At 40.6% G+C, this 17,154-nt stretch overlaps 1 protein-coding gene across 1 annotated transcript in view; it reads left to right on the top strand.

The window, feature by feature from the left end:
- The window catches only part of LOC307213917 (uncharacterized protein), a 50,431-nt gene extending 44,084 nt beyond the window's left edge, over window positions 1–6,347 (top strand). Inside the window, exons 16-20 of the mRNA XM_079972148.1 lie at window positions 129–252; window positions 1,227–1,363; window positions 1,899–2,027; window positions 3,217–3,366; window positions 3,756–6,347. Coding sequence (XP_079828274.1) covers window positions 129–252; window positions 1,227–1,363; window positions 1,899–2,027; window positions 3,217–3,366; window positions 3,756–4,156 — 941 coding nt within the window. The 3' untranslated portion in view covers window positions 4,157–6,347. The remainder of the gene's footprint in view (window positions 1–128; window positions 253–1,226; window positions 1,364–1,898; window positions 2,028–3,216; window positions 3,367–3,755) is intronic.
- Window positions 6,348–17,154: the final 10,807 nt, after the last annotated feature.

Consider the following 17,154-nt stretch of genomic DNA (forward strand, 5'->3'; position numbering starts at 1 on the left):
CTGAAACACTACATTAGCACAAAGACTGAGAGATTATATACCAGAAGATGTGATGACAGTCACATGATTGTACAACTACAATTTATTGAAAGTGTCTTATGGCCATTTTCTGATAATGAATTTTGCAGGCTCCAAAATATTTACGATGTGCAATGTGTCAAGTTACAGAAACTCTTTAAATAGCATCACCTGGAAAGTCAATAATACTCCAGTAAACTTCCTGTTTAAAGGTAGAATTGAAGAAGGATTCGAGTAAGTATATCTTTTTTTTAAATTTTAAACAAGTTTTTATTATTAAAATAATCCAGCATTAATACACACATGTTTCGAATATACAAACATACAGTGGTGCCTCGCAAGACGAAAAGAATCCATTCCGCGAGTCTCTTCGTCTTGCGGTTTTTTCGTCTTGTGAAGCAACCCTATTAGCGGCTTAGCAGATTAGCGCTATTAGAGGCTTAGCGGCTATTAGCGGCTTAGTGGCTTAGCGGCTAAGCGGCTAAGCGGCTATTAGCGGCTTAGAAAAAGGGGGGGGAGTGAAAAAAATCGCAAGACGAAAACGTCTTGCGAAGCAAGCCCATAGGGAAATTCGTCTTGCGAAGCGCCTCGAAAAATGGAAAACCCTTTCGTCTAGCGGGTTTTTCGTCTTGCGAGGCATTCGTCTTGCGGGGCACCACTGTACAAACATACATTTCATACAATCCTTAAAAATGTTCATACATACCCACACTCAATCCCACAGATACTTCCTTTTCCCATCACCATCCCTCACCCCTCACCCCACCTTTGTGTTAGACTTCCAATCTACTCAATTGCAATGTGTAATAGAGAAAGAAGCAGAAAATTGGTTTAAAGGTGTGTGAAAGAAAGTAATAGAAGTGGAAAGAAATTGCAATATCCATTTTTAACGTAAATAAATCCAGCATGATTTGTTTCCTCTCGTTGTGTACCCATGACAAATGGCATGGGACACTTCTGTCCTTCAGCTTTGTCCACAGCAGATTCCACACAGGATCTTGTTTAGGAAATGGCCATGTATACAATCTGCACAGCTGCATGACAGGGTAGATTGAATCGGCCCAAGAGTGAGTGATGTGACCTTGTCCACCAAACAGCTAGTTTAAATCTGGGCTGCAGTTTTTGCACCTGGAAACCCCTTGCTGCAACCCCCACAATACTCCCTTAGAACACATTTTCAGTGTGTACTTCTACTACTTTTTGAACAGAAAAGACTTCCCTGTTGAAGGAGCATGGGCTTATGTAGTCCCTCTGACCATCAATGAGGTGAAAAATGAAGATTATGACCAGCAGTTTGTTTGCCAGGCAGGCGAAGTTGCTGCATACTTCTTAATACAACGCCCATGTACGTATGTCATCTGGTATTTTTATTAGTAAAAAAATGAATAATTGTGAAGAATGCAAATGAATAAACACACCTTTCAAATTGCCTCTGGAGGGTTGAGGACCCTCAGGAATCAGCGTGTTTTTACATGAGTAGAATGTGTGCTTTTATTTAAAATGCATCTCTGGGTTATTTGTGGGGCATAGGAATTCATTCATATTTTTTTCTCCAAAATATAGTCCGGTCCCCCACAAGGTATGAGGGAGAGTGGACTGGCCTCCTGCTGAAAAAGTTTGCTGACCCCTGCTCTAGGATAATGGGAGTTGTGGTCCATCTTCTATTCTGCAATGCATCTAGCTGATGACCCTTCTGGTCCCTTCCAGCTCTATAGTTGTATGATTCTAACACCTGGAGGACCCAACATTTCCAATTCCTGTCCTAGTGGGATCCCAGTTGCATACCCTACTTTGAAATATTCATATATGCTTTGCTTGTCTGATTCTGGTACATCTGAGTGGCTCCATTTTTTTCATTTTCATTTTCTTTTCCATTTCAGCCAAAAATATCTTGGGACTGATTGCACTCGTATTGCTCATCTTTATTCCTGTGCTAATCTGCGTATTGTTCAAGATTGAGCTTGTACTTTGGTATCGGAAGTCATGCCACCCTTTTCTTCATAAAAAAGGTAATGGTATATTATTTACTGCAAAGTACTATGAAAGAGAAGGAATGCAGTGCCCGTATCTGCGGCCACAAAAATAAAAGCAAAGAAGGGGGTGCGGAAAACATGCCATAGCAAAGCAATGGGCAGCTGTAGTCATGTGATATCTACAGATGGAGTGGTTGCAAGACAGTTGCTAATGGTTGGGATTCAATGCCGATTATTTTGTTATCAGAGGTGCCATTCCATTGCACCTTCCATGCTGTTGCTGTAGAAACCAGATGGGCAGGGCTAGTAACGTGGCTCATCTCTGACTCATCCACTTCCAGGAGTTGACCATCTTGGCTTTAGAAGTAGCCACAATGCCAGGTCCTCGCGTGCAAACTCCTAGGATAAAAAATGGCTGGAGGAAGGAACCGAAATAAAGCTCACAGCCCAAGCTGCCCCTGTATCTTGTCCCAAAGCAGGCTTGCCCATTGAATGTCACTTAAAAACATGAGATATATGCTGATCTACTTGCTGATAATAGGCAGCATAAAAATAACACAGTATACCTAGCACCTTATGTTATTATTTAGCTCTGCCAATTACCTTGGTCTGTGGTGTTCAGTTTCTTTCTTTTCTTTTTTAAAAATAATATTTATTAAAATTCCATTTTAACAATCCAATCAAACTATATTATACATTCTAAATTATACAAATTATCCAGTAATCGAACACTCCCAATATTATGCCTAATTATAAATTTTTGGCTGACTTCCCATGCTTTGAGATTGGAGGGAATCCTAATCACCTCATAGTTCTACTTCATAACCATTACAATAATTCCCATAATTCATTCTGATGTTAATCCATTATTTTCAACAATCTCTGAGTTCATTCTGCAAATGAGTTAAGTCAAAACATTTCTGTGTGGATTTTATGTCTTTCTTCTTCTTTATGCTCCAAATCTGTAATCCAAGATTCCCCTCTGTAAATTCGCATAATCTCTTCACAAACTGGTGTTGCCTAATCAGTCCAGGAGTCTTCCACTGCAGGCTGCTGCCATATTGACACGCAGTCCAGATAGAATCAAATCATGGCATCTGCCCAATGTTGTTCCTTAACCAGCTGCTATTCAGAAATTAGCTTTTCCCGGAGGGGGTTTACTAAGTAAAACTGGAAATGCAAGTATCAAAGAGTAAAATATTAGAGGTTTACATGTGGTGTTCAGTTTCAGATGGCAAGATCTATGATGCCTACGTACTGTATCCAAAAACAGATACCCAAGATTGTTTTGCTCTGAAAGTGCTTCCTGAGGTTTTGGAGAAAAAGTGTGGGTATAATCTATTTATCCTTGGCCGGGATGACTTACCAGGAAAAGGTAAAAAAAGAAAAGAAAAAAGCATTCATTCATCATTGTTCTTTAAATGAAAGAGGTTGTCTCAGTCTCATCCATAAACTAATGAGGTGTTAATAACTTGCAATAACTAATAGACATCTTGCAGTTCTGTTTAATATGGAGCACGAACCTATCCATCCTGCTTGCTTGCTTTTGAGCCAAAGTTGGATACCCACACAGAGTTGAATACGTATTTCAAATCCCAAGGCATCAATATGTTATGTGCATATAGTCAGATATCTGGGATTTTTCCTCCTAAGAAAAATTCCTGCATCGATAAGAATCCATGAATATCACAAAAAGTAGGTGATTTACTTGCAGAAGCCCATATTTGATGTGGTATTTATCTTATTTATTTATTTAATTTACAGCTGTAGTCAACGTTATTGATGAAACCATTAAGCAAAGCAGAAGGCTAATCATTATTTTAGTACCAGGATTCCAAACCTACAGTATATCACAAGGTGTTCCTGAGGAGCAAATAGCTTTGTACAATGCCCTTATGAGTGAAAGTGCTGGAATGAAAGTCATTCTGATCGAAATGGGTAAAATAGAGGATTACAGCAGCTTGCCAGAATCCATTAGATACATCAAGCAAAAGCAGGGAGCCATTAGATGGAAAGGTGACCTTACGAAGAAGCATTCTTATTCTGCAAATACCAAGTTCTGGAAAAAGGTCAGATACCGAATGCCACCAGGACACCAGATTTCTCCAGAACTACCTTTGGTGCCAACCTCTCTCAATACAACAGAAACCCTCGTATCCTTTTAACAACTTCTGGCGCAGCTGTTTCAAAAGCCTACTTTGATGGATGATGCTGTTACAGCCACCATTTGTACATGGTAAACGGACTCTTTTGACAACATCACTTCCACTAGCATTTCTTAATGTACCAAATTCACATGGTGTTTCAAACAAAAAAATGATCAACTTGCAACGACTTATTTCTACTAATGAACGATGAGCAGGGTTTTTCATTTGTTTCTCTTGTTGTGGGAGGAAAACTACGTGCAGTGGCTACACTCCAACTGAATGCATGTGGGTCAGCTACACCCGTGTATCCTGTTTTAAAGAAAGCTGAAATGTTGACAACCAGCTGTTTAGTGAATCTAGACCACCACCTTCCTCCTCCTGCCAATCAGCCTTTCAATAGGATTTTAGCTTTGTGCAAAAGGTTGGCTCATAGAAGAAAATCACATCTGGAGCATAGGTCTTTGTGTCTGATACACCACCCGGCTAGAGACAGATCCATGGAAGCAGGGCTGCCTTACTTCAAAAAGTGAAAATCTGGACACTGTTCAGCGATTTCCACATGGACACTGTTTCCTATGACTGAATTCCAGCCATGTCCAGGAAATTCTGGATGTATGGTAACTCTAATGGAAGTCTCTTTCTGTGAACATGTAGCCCCTAGCTACATTTGACCAGTTGTTTCTTTGTTCTGCTGAAATTCAACCTTGCAGTTTTTTCATTGTTTACCCTTACTGTATTATGGTAGCACTTGACGAGTGACTTAGACGTGGCTGAAATCATTTGCAGCCTCTTATATGCACCATTTCATTTGAACTCACCCTATGCAATATTCAGGGAGTAGTTGGATCACTTTTGTTTAAGTTTTGATGTAACAGTCAGACTGTGTTTTTTATATTTTATTTCCCTTGCCCCTCACTGCTTATTCTTTCCCTGCAAATACATGCACACACCTGCCCCAAATTTGATTTAATTCACAAACACCATGGAAACGGCTATCCTTCAAAATCCACACTTCTCTGAACTTTGCAATGTAGTTTTCCAGACAATTAATTTGTACAAAAATGCATCTACTCGGGTTAAGTGTCCATAAAAATGTGCATATACATGAAAATAACATACATTTAGAGGAGGTGGCTTTGCAAAAATGTGTCTTAGGCAAATCACATATGAGCGTGTGTATAACAGGAGTAATTTGCATTAAAATGCTGGTGGATTTTAATGAGAACTCAAAAAAAAAAAAAAAAATTCACAAACTGATGTGGAAATGTGGACCTAAGATTGGAAAACTGGGAAAATTGAAATGAACAAGTTTGCATATCCTTGCTTATATCAGTGCTTCATACATTGAGTGAACAGGACTCTAGTTCATGAATGCTTATGTCTTAATAAAATAATTATCAGTGAATCCAACATTAGTCAGAGTAGACCCATCAAAAGTAATAAACATGACTGAGGTCCATTAATGTAAATGGGTTTACTCTGTGTAGTTGGGTACAACTCTCTGGCTTAAAGTACCATAAGAATGTTTGTTCCTTTGCAATATTTGCCTTCTGCGATTGTTGTTATGAATAGTAATGATTCTCAGGAAATACATTTATTTTTTTTAATAAACATGTAATGTTTCAGAGGTAGAGATGTTTTAAACTTCCAGTTCTTTTATTGATTTAGAAGGGGCAAAAGAATACTAAAAAGTAAAATGTGAAATATATTATTATTATTATTATTATTATTATTATTATTATTATTATTTATTGAATTTATATAATGGCCTATACCTGGAGGTCTCAGGCTGGTTCACAGAACCAGCAGTGTCAAACTGTAAGAAACTTACTTGTGAAATAACTCCAACCATGATAAATTGGTGAATGGACAATTATATACACTCTTTTTATTGACGAAAATGTTCAGGAAGGATGAAGTGGTTTGGACTTTATGCTGAACAGGAATATAGCAAAGCAGCATTACTTAACTAAACCCACAATAGTCATTATGACAATATGCTTCTGCTCTTCATATTTTACTCATGAAACTTTTCATTATCATTCAACATATTCAATCCACATTGCTTGTATTTACAGAGCATATTTTTTAACGTTGAGAGAATCTTGTGTTTGTGCCTACAGGAAAGCATAATTTCTATGATGAGGCGGGTCATGCTCTCAGGAAACAGTCTTTGATTCATAAAGGCTGTTGCACAATTTTAAAATAATCATGCTGTTTGGGTCTCAGTCTGGTGGCTTCCAGGTCACCTGTTCATTAAGCATTCAGCCTGATTTGTTTGCACAATTTTTGTGAGGAGGGGTGTCACATGACGGCTGTTCAGCGGTCATTTTTTAAAAAATTCATGACAATCTGTGCTCCTGATGCTTTTGGAGCAGTCATAAACAATCCCACTTTCAGTACTGTATATCCTGTAACTTACTGCTGAAATCCCACCTTTTTATCGCATAAATGTTCTAGTTTTATTGTATACCTGAAGGAGCGGCTCCACCCCCATTGTTCTGCCCGGACACTGAGGTCCAGTGCTAAGAGCCTTCTGGTGGTTCCCCCGCTGTGAGAAGCCAAGTTACAGGGAACCAGGCAGAGGGCCTTCTCGGTAGTGGCACCCGCCCTGTGGAATGCCCTCCCACCAGATGTCAAAGAGAAAAACAACTACCAGGCTTTTAGAAGACATCTGAAGGCAGCCCTGTTAAGGGAAGCTTTTAATGTTTAATAGGTTATTGTATTTTAATATTCTGTTGGAAGCCGCCCAGAGTGGCTGGGGAAACTCAGCCAGATGGGTGGGGTATAAATAATAAATTATTATTATTATTATTATTATTATTATTATTATTATTATTATTATCAGTTTTATTGTGTGCTATAGACAGCAATAATGCGGTACCATTGCGGAAGCACTGCAAAGCAAACTGCAAGCAGAATAAATCTACAACTAATGCACTAATGTTAAGAAGATGTTTCAGAATACACACACAATAAAACAGTAGTCTGGAGGAGCCCTCTGTTTTCTTTTAGGAGCAGCAGTCATTGTTGCCACAGAAGATGGTCACAGCATCAAATTAACTATGAAATCCAATCATCAGGCAAAGGAATGGGAGGGTCTTAACATCCAGCCTGGGACAGGAAGCTAGCTTACTGGTTTATGGCTTTTAGTTGATCCTAATAAAGGTGGTATTCTGTTTCTACTGCTGCGGCTGTATTTTCCTCGAATGAATCTACATGGCACAGCATTGAAAACCATGATGGGGGGCTTAATCTGGCCTGCCGGTCAGTTTAATGAAGCCCCTGTGGCAGTTTATTTCCTGGGGCAAAATCCAAAAAACCCCTCAACAACACTTCAATCCTAAAAAAAGGTTAACAACTTTGGTTGGCCCTTTGGTCGGCCCTCACGGTCCTTCACTTCATCAAATCTGGCCCTCTTTGAAAAAAGTTTGGGCCTCACTGGATTCATTCTGTTGGCTAACTACTTGGCAGTGTGACTCCCAGACCAAAGAGTTATGCCATTTTGCTTTAAAATAGCACACTTTGATATTTATATGATACGGGGTTCCACTTACGCTCTGTGAAGAGCCCACATGTTCCGGGGGGCCATGAAAGAAGGAAAGTAGCAAATGTCAAAGTAGCTGCACAATTTGTACTTGGGGTTTCTATTTGCAGTTTGAAATGGCATTTAAACAACCTTGTTAATGTATTTAATAAATTACTTTGTATTATATCAGCTGTAGGGATCTCTTACCAGGAGTACCTAACACATTGTGCCAGTCTTGTTTTAATCAAAATAGACCTCTTTCTTTGATGCTTAGGGACCTAGAAGTACCCAGAAGAGTTATTTGAGGTACCAACAGCAGAGCTTTTACTAGTACCCAAGAAGAATTCCTTGCGCTCTTCACTTGCTGCAATGCACAAAACCATGATCAGGTTCCATTTTAGATATTTCTAAATATTTAGATATTTAGATATTTCCTTCCTTTCTTTTCCGCAGTTTCAGTATTTCTAGAAACAAGTCGTTCATGAAATTGAGAATATAAGTAATCAACTTTAGAGCTGGATTGTTATTTAGATTTATTAGACATGTTCTTGAATAGGAATTTGAATTTGAAAAGTGTTGGGAAGTTGTGTTTTAGTGGCAGTGCAACTAATGATTGCACATTTCATGAAGAATTTGGAAGGAGCTGTGAAATACTATTGGTGTTAAAAAGATTTGGGATGCAGCTTTGGTTGAAATGAGCCCTGTCATCCTGGTCTCTGCTGGTGTTCTGCAGAAGCTTTCCTGCGTGCACACAGAATACTCTATGACCAAATGCAGTTCTTTTTTGGGGGGGAGGACGCAGGGGTATACATACCCCTAAACATTTTGTGAATCTTTGTACTTTGTCCATTTACTGCAGGGGTGGCCAACTCTCAAGAGACTGCGATCTGCTTTCAGAATTAAAAACTGGCAGTGATCTACTCCCGTTTTTGGGGGTTCAGCTCAAAGTTGTTGAGCTTTATTTGAGAAGGAAACCCCCTTTTTTGGGGGGGGATTCAGCACAGAGAAAGCTCCATATTCCCTTCCAGAGATCAAACAACAATGGAAGCCAGGGCAGGAGTCAGTTTTAGCAACGCTAAGGAAAGGGAGCCAGAGATCGACCGTGATCTACCAAAACCTCAGGGAGATCTACCAGTAGATCGCGATTGACCTGTTGGACATCCCTGATTTACTGTATTTCTTTTTCCTGATTTGAACCATAAGATAGTGATTTTCTTGACTCAAAATAAGAGTACCCCCAAACATTTATATTATTTTTTTGGGGGGGAAACCACTGACCAAATGTTTGGCTACCAAATGCTGCTTAACAACTGAAACTGCTAATAACAGAAGAAAGAACAGTTGATAGTTCTAAGAAGTTCAGAAGCTTCCTGAGGAGGTTCTGCTTACAATGAGATTTCCTTTGAAGCTGCTTATCTTGCACAATGTCTCGTTTTGTAGCAGATGCCATGGCTATTAATAGGTGTTCTTTCCCCATTCTTTGAAAGCACACAGTGAATTATTACATTCATACACATTTCAAAAATATCCTGATTCTAGTCCTAAATTATAACTACAAAGCAGTATTTAACTTTGCACGTTTCCCTCTTATTCTAAAAAGAGGATTTCTCCATGACATATTGTTATTAGTTTGGTGGTGAGTAGGCTGTATACCAAGACCCTTATAAATAATTAAGATTTTTTAATTGAGATTTTTCCATAATACAGTAAAACTGAAGCTACAAAAGATTCAAAGTAGAAAAGCAGAGGAAGAAAAGAAAGGGACAATAGAAATAAAGAGGAGAGAGAGAGAGAGAGAGAGAGAGAGAGAAAGAAAGAAAGAAAGAAAGAAAGAAAGAAAGAAAGAAAGGAAGGAAGGAAGGAGGGAGGGAGGGAAGGAAGGAAGGAAGGATGAGGTAACAGGCCATTAAGGTAACCAAGGAAGCGGATCTGTGCCAGACAACAAATGGGTGGCCCCCTCCCCTTAGAAAATACAGTAAAGGCTGAGTTGTTTGTGTGTAAGCTAGAAGCTGGAGGAAGAAACAGGCTGAAGCCTCTGACGGAGAGACATGCCTGATTTCTGCTCACATCCAAGGCTGTGGCTATGGGGGAAGCAAAACCCTCTTGAGATGTTAATGCTTTGATGTGCCCCCCCCCCCCCACCATTGTAGGCTCAGGTTGCATATATGTGTAAATAAACCATATCTCATAAAGACACCATAGCCTCCACTGTCCCTCATTCTGAAGGAAACACAAACCCTGGGGAAGCGCCTGGGACTCCTGGAATCTCGCAGCCCTCAGAGATTGGGCTGCTGTGTGACAATATTTAACTAGTTGCTATTTTCCATTATCTGATCAGTTATCTGTCTGTGCTGGTTTCCTTCCAGTAAAAATAGTTGTAAATTTGAATACTTAGTTGCTTATATCTCCCCTCCCCCCTGAAATGCATGATAGTGCTGTGGTTCAATGTTTGTATTTTAACCTGATGAGAAGGAGATTGTACTGCTGCTCTCAGATAGGGGCTTTGACCGGGTGAGTGTCTGCAAAAAATGCCTATAAACATATTATTGATGGTTTTTATTTCTTTGTTTAGCAAAGGAAAGTCTTCCTTTGAAATGTTTCTTCTTGAAATGCCATCTCAGCCACTCTTATTCAAAGGCAGCTTCATTTTTCAGTTTCTTCTGTTTCTGCATATTGCTCACCTCATGAGAAGAGAAGACTCCCTGGAAAAGACCCTAATGTTGGGAAAGATGGAGGGCACAAGGAGAAGGGGACGGCAGAGGACGAGATGGTTGGACAGGGTTCTCGAAGCTACCAGCATGAGTTTGACCAAACTGCAGGAGGCAGTGGAAGACAGGAGTGCCTGGCGTGCTCTGGTCCACAGGGTCATGAGGAGTCAGACACAACTAAACAACAACGTGCAGAAAAATGTATGAGTGAAGGAAGACAGAGCTTTCTTTCTTTCTTTCTTTCTTTCTTTCTTTCTTTCTTTCTTTCTTTCTTTCTTTCTTTCTTTCTTTCTTTCACCAACATGCTTCTGTTACCTTAATCTATAGGGTGATGGACAGACTGCTATAAGACAAAGTTGAATGCAGTTTACATTGACTTTGGACTTTCTTTAATGGAACCAATATATAATTATTATTACAATTCCCACTACTGCTGGTTTGGTCATCCAGAACTCTTACTTGGTGGCAAAGCATGGGAAATCCTCTAAATGTAGTTGCATCCCTGTAGTTGCAACAATGGTGAGATTTAAGTCTGAGCTGTTAGCTGTTAGAATGCAATTAAACAAAATTGCCTGCAACCTACTCTTTGAGTTTACAGTTAGAATTAGAGTTAGAGTTATTGGTTAGAATTCTGGAAGATGGGTTCGGGCTTACTTTGTAAGGACAATTGAGCAAAAAATTGCTCAACTAAATTTCCATAAATCAATGGACTAGAGGCTTAAAAAAATAAAATAAAGGGACTTCCAGGTTGGCGTCTCTGGCAAATGGCGGAATTCCTCTGATCGGGAGGAATTAGCCCCGTGGAAATCAGGGTCTGGCCGCCACGGCGAAGGCGGAGACCCACTAAAAATCACAGGCGGGAGAAGCCTGTGAATGTGGGATTTGGCTGGCACCTTTTGCACCTCCCCTACTCACGGGGAGACCCGGTTTCGGGGATCCGGAGCGATGTGGGGTGAGTGGTGCGGTGCTTCGAATTGACTGCTTCTTTCACAGAGTGAAGCCGCATTGCTGTTGTCGGAGAGCGCTGACTTTTTCCTGTGGACAATTTGATTTTAAACAACTACCCGTGAGTGGAACGAAAAATTGGATTTTTAAACGTCTTAATTTGGCACCGAAACGGGGAGGTTTCAAACAGGAAGTCCGCCTTCCCCTTTTGTAAATAGATTGAAGCAAAGAGCTTGTAAGCTAAAGTCTTGGAAAGTCCTCTGTAGATTAAACTTCCATCGGCTAAAATCATTAACCCCCCCTTGGAAGCAGGAGAAGAGGGGGGAAATTTTGGATCACGTAAGCCTGCAGGAGAGAGTGAAGAAAGTTAGATTACCACCGCTCTGAACCTGGAAACGGGCTGCTAGTAAGACTGACGTTTTGGGAAAGTTCATTGACTGTGAATAAAACGTTTGTTGACAGCTAGTTAAATAAGAGAAATACATTGCTTCCATTGTCTCCTTCTGCGTTTAAAAAGGAGTAAAAGTAACTGAAAATTGAAACTGGGCGTGGGCTGCACCACTTCCTCGATAGGTTCTTGGGAGGCATGCATCCCAAAATGAACAGCTCAGCAGAAGAGAGGAGGTGGTGCAACTAGCCTTAGAAATTTCTAGCAGAAATATGTCAAGTGTCCAGCATCAAGTTTGCTAATTAGACTCAGTAGCAGCTTGGTGGAATCACCCTCCTTCCATTTTTGATTATAGGGAAGATGACCGCCAAGCCTACCTGCCATTTAGCTTCTGCACTTCAAAGAAAGCTAGTCCACCCAGGAGAAGACCACCAGAGCCAGTGTGGTGTAGTAGTTAAGAGCAGTAGACTCGTAATCTGGGGAACCGGGTTCGCGTCTCTGCTCCTCCACATGCAGCTGCTGGGTGACCTTGGGCTAGTTACACTTCTCCCAAGTCTCTCAGCCCCACTCACCTCACAGAGTGTTTGTTGTGGGGGAGGAAGGGAAAAGGAGATTATTAGCCGCTTTGAGACTCCTTCGGGTAGTGATAAAGCGGGATATCAAATCCAAACTCTTCTTCTTCTTCTTCTTCTTCTTCTTCTTCTTCTTCTTCTTCTTCTTCAGATAAACTCTTCTTCCTCATGCATGCTAGCTTCTGGGGAGCAGTCAAGCACCGTATCCCTAGACTAGTCCTCAGCCTCAGAACATGTTTCTGGTCCAAGGTTTGGAATGCCTGGTAGCATGTGCTCGAAAGAGCAGCACCTGAATGACTTGTTAGTATGCACATAGATCCCCATCGCATGCTGCCCAAACATGCAGAAGGCATGGCTGGTTTGTGCAGCAGGAGCAGGGCTACTCTGTGTTAACCATGATATGAAAAAATAGGAGTGTGTGGCTTTTGCTGCCCAACTCCACAAAGAGACTGAGTACCCTAAGTCCATGATTGGTCAGAGATGAATGGATGGAGACAGGATGCAGTGAAAGCAAGGCAGATCTTTATTTTTCTGTTGCAACAGAGCTCTCTCCCCTTCTAGCAAGGAGACAAGAGAGACCAGGAACCAAGAAGAAACATCTCTTTTAAGGGTTTGCATTTTGGCGTGGAGAAGAAGGACATTGCATCTACAAACAGTCAGAATTTACATCACACACAAGGTGGGGTTACTGTGGCTCAGGCAGGCCAAGGTGTGATATTCCTGAGGATTTAGCAAGTTTTACATGTTCCAGACACAGTTTACACAAAACATTAGCATTTGATAAGACAATCAGGATGCCGGTCAGATATCCCTCAATGCAGAGCATCTGGGCAAACAATGGCAATTAATACAAAGGAGGTTCCTAGATATAGGAGAGGAATCCCTTCAGAAACTTCCTCTGACTGCTATCTGCCTTCATGTTCTCAGGCAAGGGGGATTAAGGAGGCAGAGGAAATAAGTCTTCAGGAGAGCCAAGAGGGTTTTTGGATTGCTCTCCTGTATTATTTTAGACATATGGTATATACAGTGGTATCTCGGTTCTCGAACATAATCCGTTCTGGAAGACCCTTTGAGTTCCGAAACGTCCGAAAACCAAGGTGCAAAGGGCTGTCTGCAAATTCAATTGAGAAAATTGAAAAACACGCAGCGGAAGCCATTCGACTTCTGAGGTGCTTTCAAAAAAAGGAAGCATTTACTTCTGGGTTTTCAGTGTTTGGGTTCCGAAATGGTCGTCAACAGAGACGTTTGAGAACCGAGGTACCACTGCATGTGTGTTTACCTTGTGCAATTATCAATATTTATTCTATATTTGAGATCTTAGAATTCCTATAACAACCACATGACTGCCTTCAGTCATTGAAGGTGTGTGGCCAGGACCTGAAAACAGCAGGATGAGGAAGAATCCTGCTTGTTCCTGTCTTCAGGAACGTGAGTGCCAGCTGCCAGGCTCAGGTGTTATTGTTAGGTGGCTACAGCTATTGGACAGTAGGCATTTTGCACAGGACTTTGTATCATTACTTTGTTTAAGCACCAACAAATTGTTATAGGTTTGAGGGACCACACTACCTGGGGTGTACGAGACATCCATATCTTTCTGGTATAATTCCTCTGTGTATTTTTGCCACCTCTTCTTGATGTCTTCTGCTTCTGTTAGGTCCTTACCACTTTTGTCCTTTATTATGGTAATCTTTGTACGAAATGTTCCTTTCATATCTCCAATTTTCTTGAACAGATCTCTGGTTCTTCCCATTCTGTTGTTTTCCTCTATTTCTTTGCATTGCTCGTTTAAGAAGGCCTTCTTGTCCCTCCTTGCTATTTTTTTTGGAAATCTGCATTCAATTTCCTGTATCTTTCACTATCTCCCTCGCATTTTGCTTGCCTTCTCTCCTCCGCTATTTGTAAGGCCTCATTGGACAGCCACTTTGCTTTCTTGCATTTCCTTTTAATTGGGATGGTTTTTGTCGCTGCCTCCTGTATAATGTTGCGAGCCTCCACCCATAGTTCTTCTTCTTCTTTTTTAAAAATAATAATTATTTAAATTTTTAAGGGTTACAAAAAGCAAAAGTAAAAGTAATAACACCATATTAAACAAAAACAAAACAACACATCACAATAAGGGAAAAAACAAAAACAAAAAAACAAAAACAAAAAACACAACTAATCTTCCCAACTTATCTTTCATTTGCTTGTTTCCTTGACCTCCTCACACCTCCCTTTTTTGTATTCTAATTCGATTAACTATTTCAGCAAATCCTTTCCATCTTTTCCAATTTTTGTTCTGTAATTTATCTCAATATAACGTAACTTTACTTTCCCTCCTTTCACCAATTTTTTAACCTTATTTTAACATTAAAACTAAAATACTTATATATGCTTAACTCCTTATAACATTTCTGCTAAATCCATAAAATATCAATCCACCATTTTTCTATCACTCATAAATTTTGCGATATTTCTATATATAAACTTTAAATTTTCCAATCTTCTTCCATCAACTCCTCTCCCTGGTTTCAGATTCTGCCAGTCCTTTCCGTCAATTCCATATAGTCCATCAACCTGGAGATCTTATGTCCGAGGCTCTTAACTCTTTTCCAGGTCCCTTCTGCAGATCTTCTTCATATTCTTTAATGCTAGAGAGCAAATCTCGAGAGAACTCCATCCTAACATTACTTTTATTCCTTCTGGACCGTTCAGCCAAATTTCCATAGTTGAAGCTAGGGTCTATACAGTGTTTCAGGATGTATTTCAAGATTCCTCCAAATCCAAAGGCCCCCAAAACTTCAATCTCCTTCAAATCCAAGTCCATGTCCCAAAAGTCAATTAATCCCTGGATAGAGAGATCTTTCCAACTTTCCTTCTTCAGTCCAAGCCGGGATCCAATCCTCAAAATCTGGCTTTTTCTAGATTCAATCATAAAAGGCCTCAATTTATAGTCCTCAATTTGCTTCTGTAGAACTAAGGATCCCGCTTGTGTTATTTTAGGTTCAAAAACAACGACTTTCTCCTTTTCCTCCACCATTTGTTCTGCCAAGGTAGGTTCCTGTGCCAGGTCCTGAATTATTTCTGTGTTGGTGCTCGCTTTTTGTCTCATATTAGTCACTTTCTGTTCCAAATTATCAATTTTAAAAGTCATGTCATCCATCTTTTTATGAATCTCTTCCAGCAAATAGTTTGTCTTACATAATGCAGTCAAAATAACTTCTCCTATTAACATTTTGAATGGTCCAAGGTCAATCTCTGGTTCTCAGAATCCTTATCTTGCAGCTGGAGACCTCCCAGTTACACTCCTATAACAATTTCAAAGGCTCCCTCTAGAGGGAAACAGTCTCCACTTGTATCAGTTCTTTCAAGCACAACTCAGGCAATAAACATAGTTTCGATTTTCAGTTACTTTCCCCTCCATTTTAAATGCAGAAGAGGACAATGGAAACAGTATCTTGCTCTTATTTTAGCTAGCTGTCAAATCCGTTCTGTCAATAAACTTTCCCCAAGCGTCATCTGGCAGCCCGTTCCCAGGTTCAGAGCTGTGGTAATTTGATTTTCCCCTCACTTCTGCAGGCTTACTAAGTTCAAAATTTCCCCCCTCTTCACCTGCTTCCAAGGGGGTTTTTGTATTTTTAACCGATGGAGATTTAATCCTTTATCAAAAGCTTTCAAAGACTTTAGCTTGTAACATCTTTGCTTCAGTCTATTTACAAAAGCGGAAGGCGGACTTCCTATTTATGACCTTCCCGCTTCGGCGCCAAATTAAGGTACTTAAAGATCCAATTTTCCGTTCTACTCACGGTTAGTTGTTTAAAATGCAATTGTCCACAGGAAAAAGTCAGCGCTCTCCAGCAACAGCAATGCGGCTTCATTCCGTGAAAGAAGCAGTCGATTCAAAGCACCGCGCCGCTCACCCCACGTCGCTCCGGATCCCCAAAACAGGGTTTCCCCGCGAGTAGGGGAGGCACAAAAGGTGCCAGCCGAATCCCAGGTTCACAGGCTTCTTCCGCCTGTGATTTCAGTGGGTCTCCACCTTCGCCGTGGCAGTCAGACCCTGTTTTTCACGGAGTAAGTTCCTCCCGATCGGAGGAGCTCAGCCATTGCCGGAGGCGCCAACCCGGAAGTTTCTCCATCCATAGTTCTTCAGGCACTCTGTCCACCAAATCTAAATCCTTAAACCTGTTCCTCACTTCCACTGTGTATTCATAAGGGATTTGACTTAGATTGTACCTTACCGGCCCAGTGGTTTTTCCTACTTTCTTCAGTTTAAGCTTGAATTTTGCTATAATAAGCTGATGATCTGAGCCACAGTCCGCTCCAGGTCTTGTTTTTGCTGACTGTATAGAGCTTCTCCATCTTTGGCTGCAGAGAATATAATCAATCTGATTTCGATGCTGCCCATCTGGTGATGTCCATGTGTAGAGTCGTCTCTTGTGTTCTTGGAAAAGAGTGTTTGTGATGACCAGCTTGTTCTCTTGGCAGAACTCTATTAGCCTTTGCCCTGCTTCGTTTTGAACTCCAAGGCCAAACTTGCCAGTTGTTCCTTTTATCTCTTGACTCCCTACTTTAGCATTCCAATCCCCTATAATGAGAAGAACATCCTTCTTTGGTGTCAATTCTATAAGGTGTTGTAAGTCTTCATAGAATTGGCCAATTTCAGTTTCTTCAGCACCAGTGGTTGGTGCATAAACTTGGATTACTGTGATGCTAAAAGGTCTGCCTTGGATTCGTATCGAGATCATTCTATCATTTTTGAGATTGCATCCCAATACAGCTTTTGCCACTCTTTTGTTGACTATGAGGGCCACTCCATTTCTTTTACGGGATTCTTGCCCACAGTAGTAGATATGATGGTCATCCGAACTGAATTCGCCCATTCCCATCCATTT

The sequence above is a fragment of the Podarcis cretensis genome (assembly GCF_951804945.1).
Source record: "Podarcis cretensis genome assembly, chromosome: 4".
Lineage (NCBI taxonomy): Eukaryota > Metazoa > Chordata > Lepidosauria > Squamata > Lacertidae > Podarcis > Podarcis cretensis.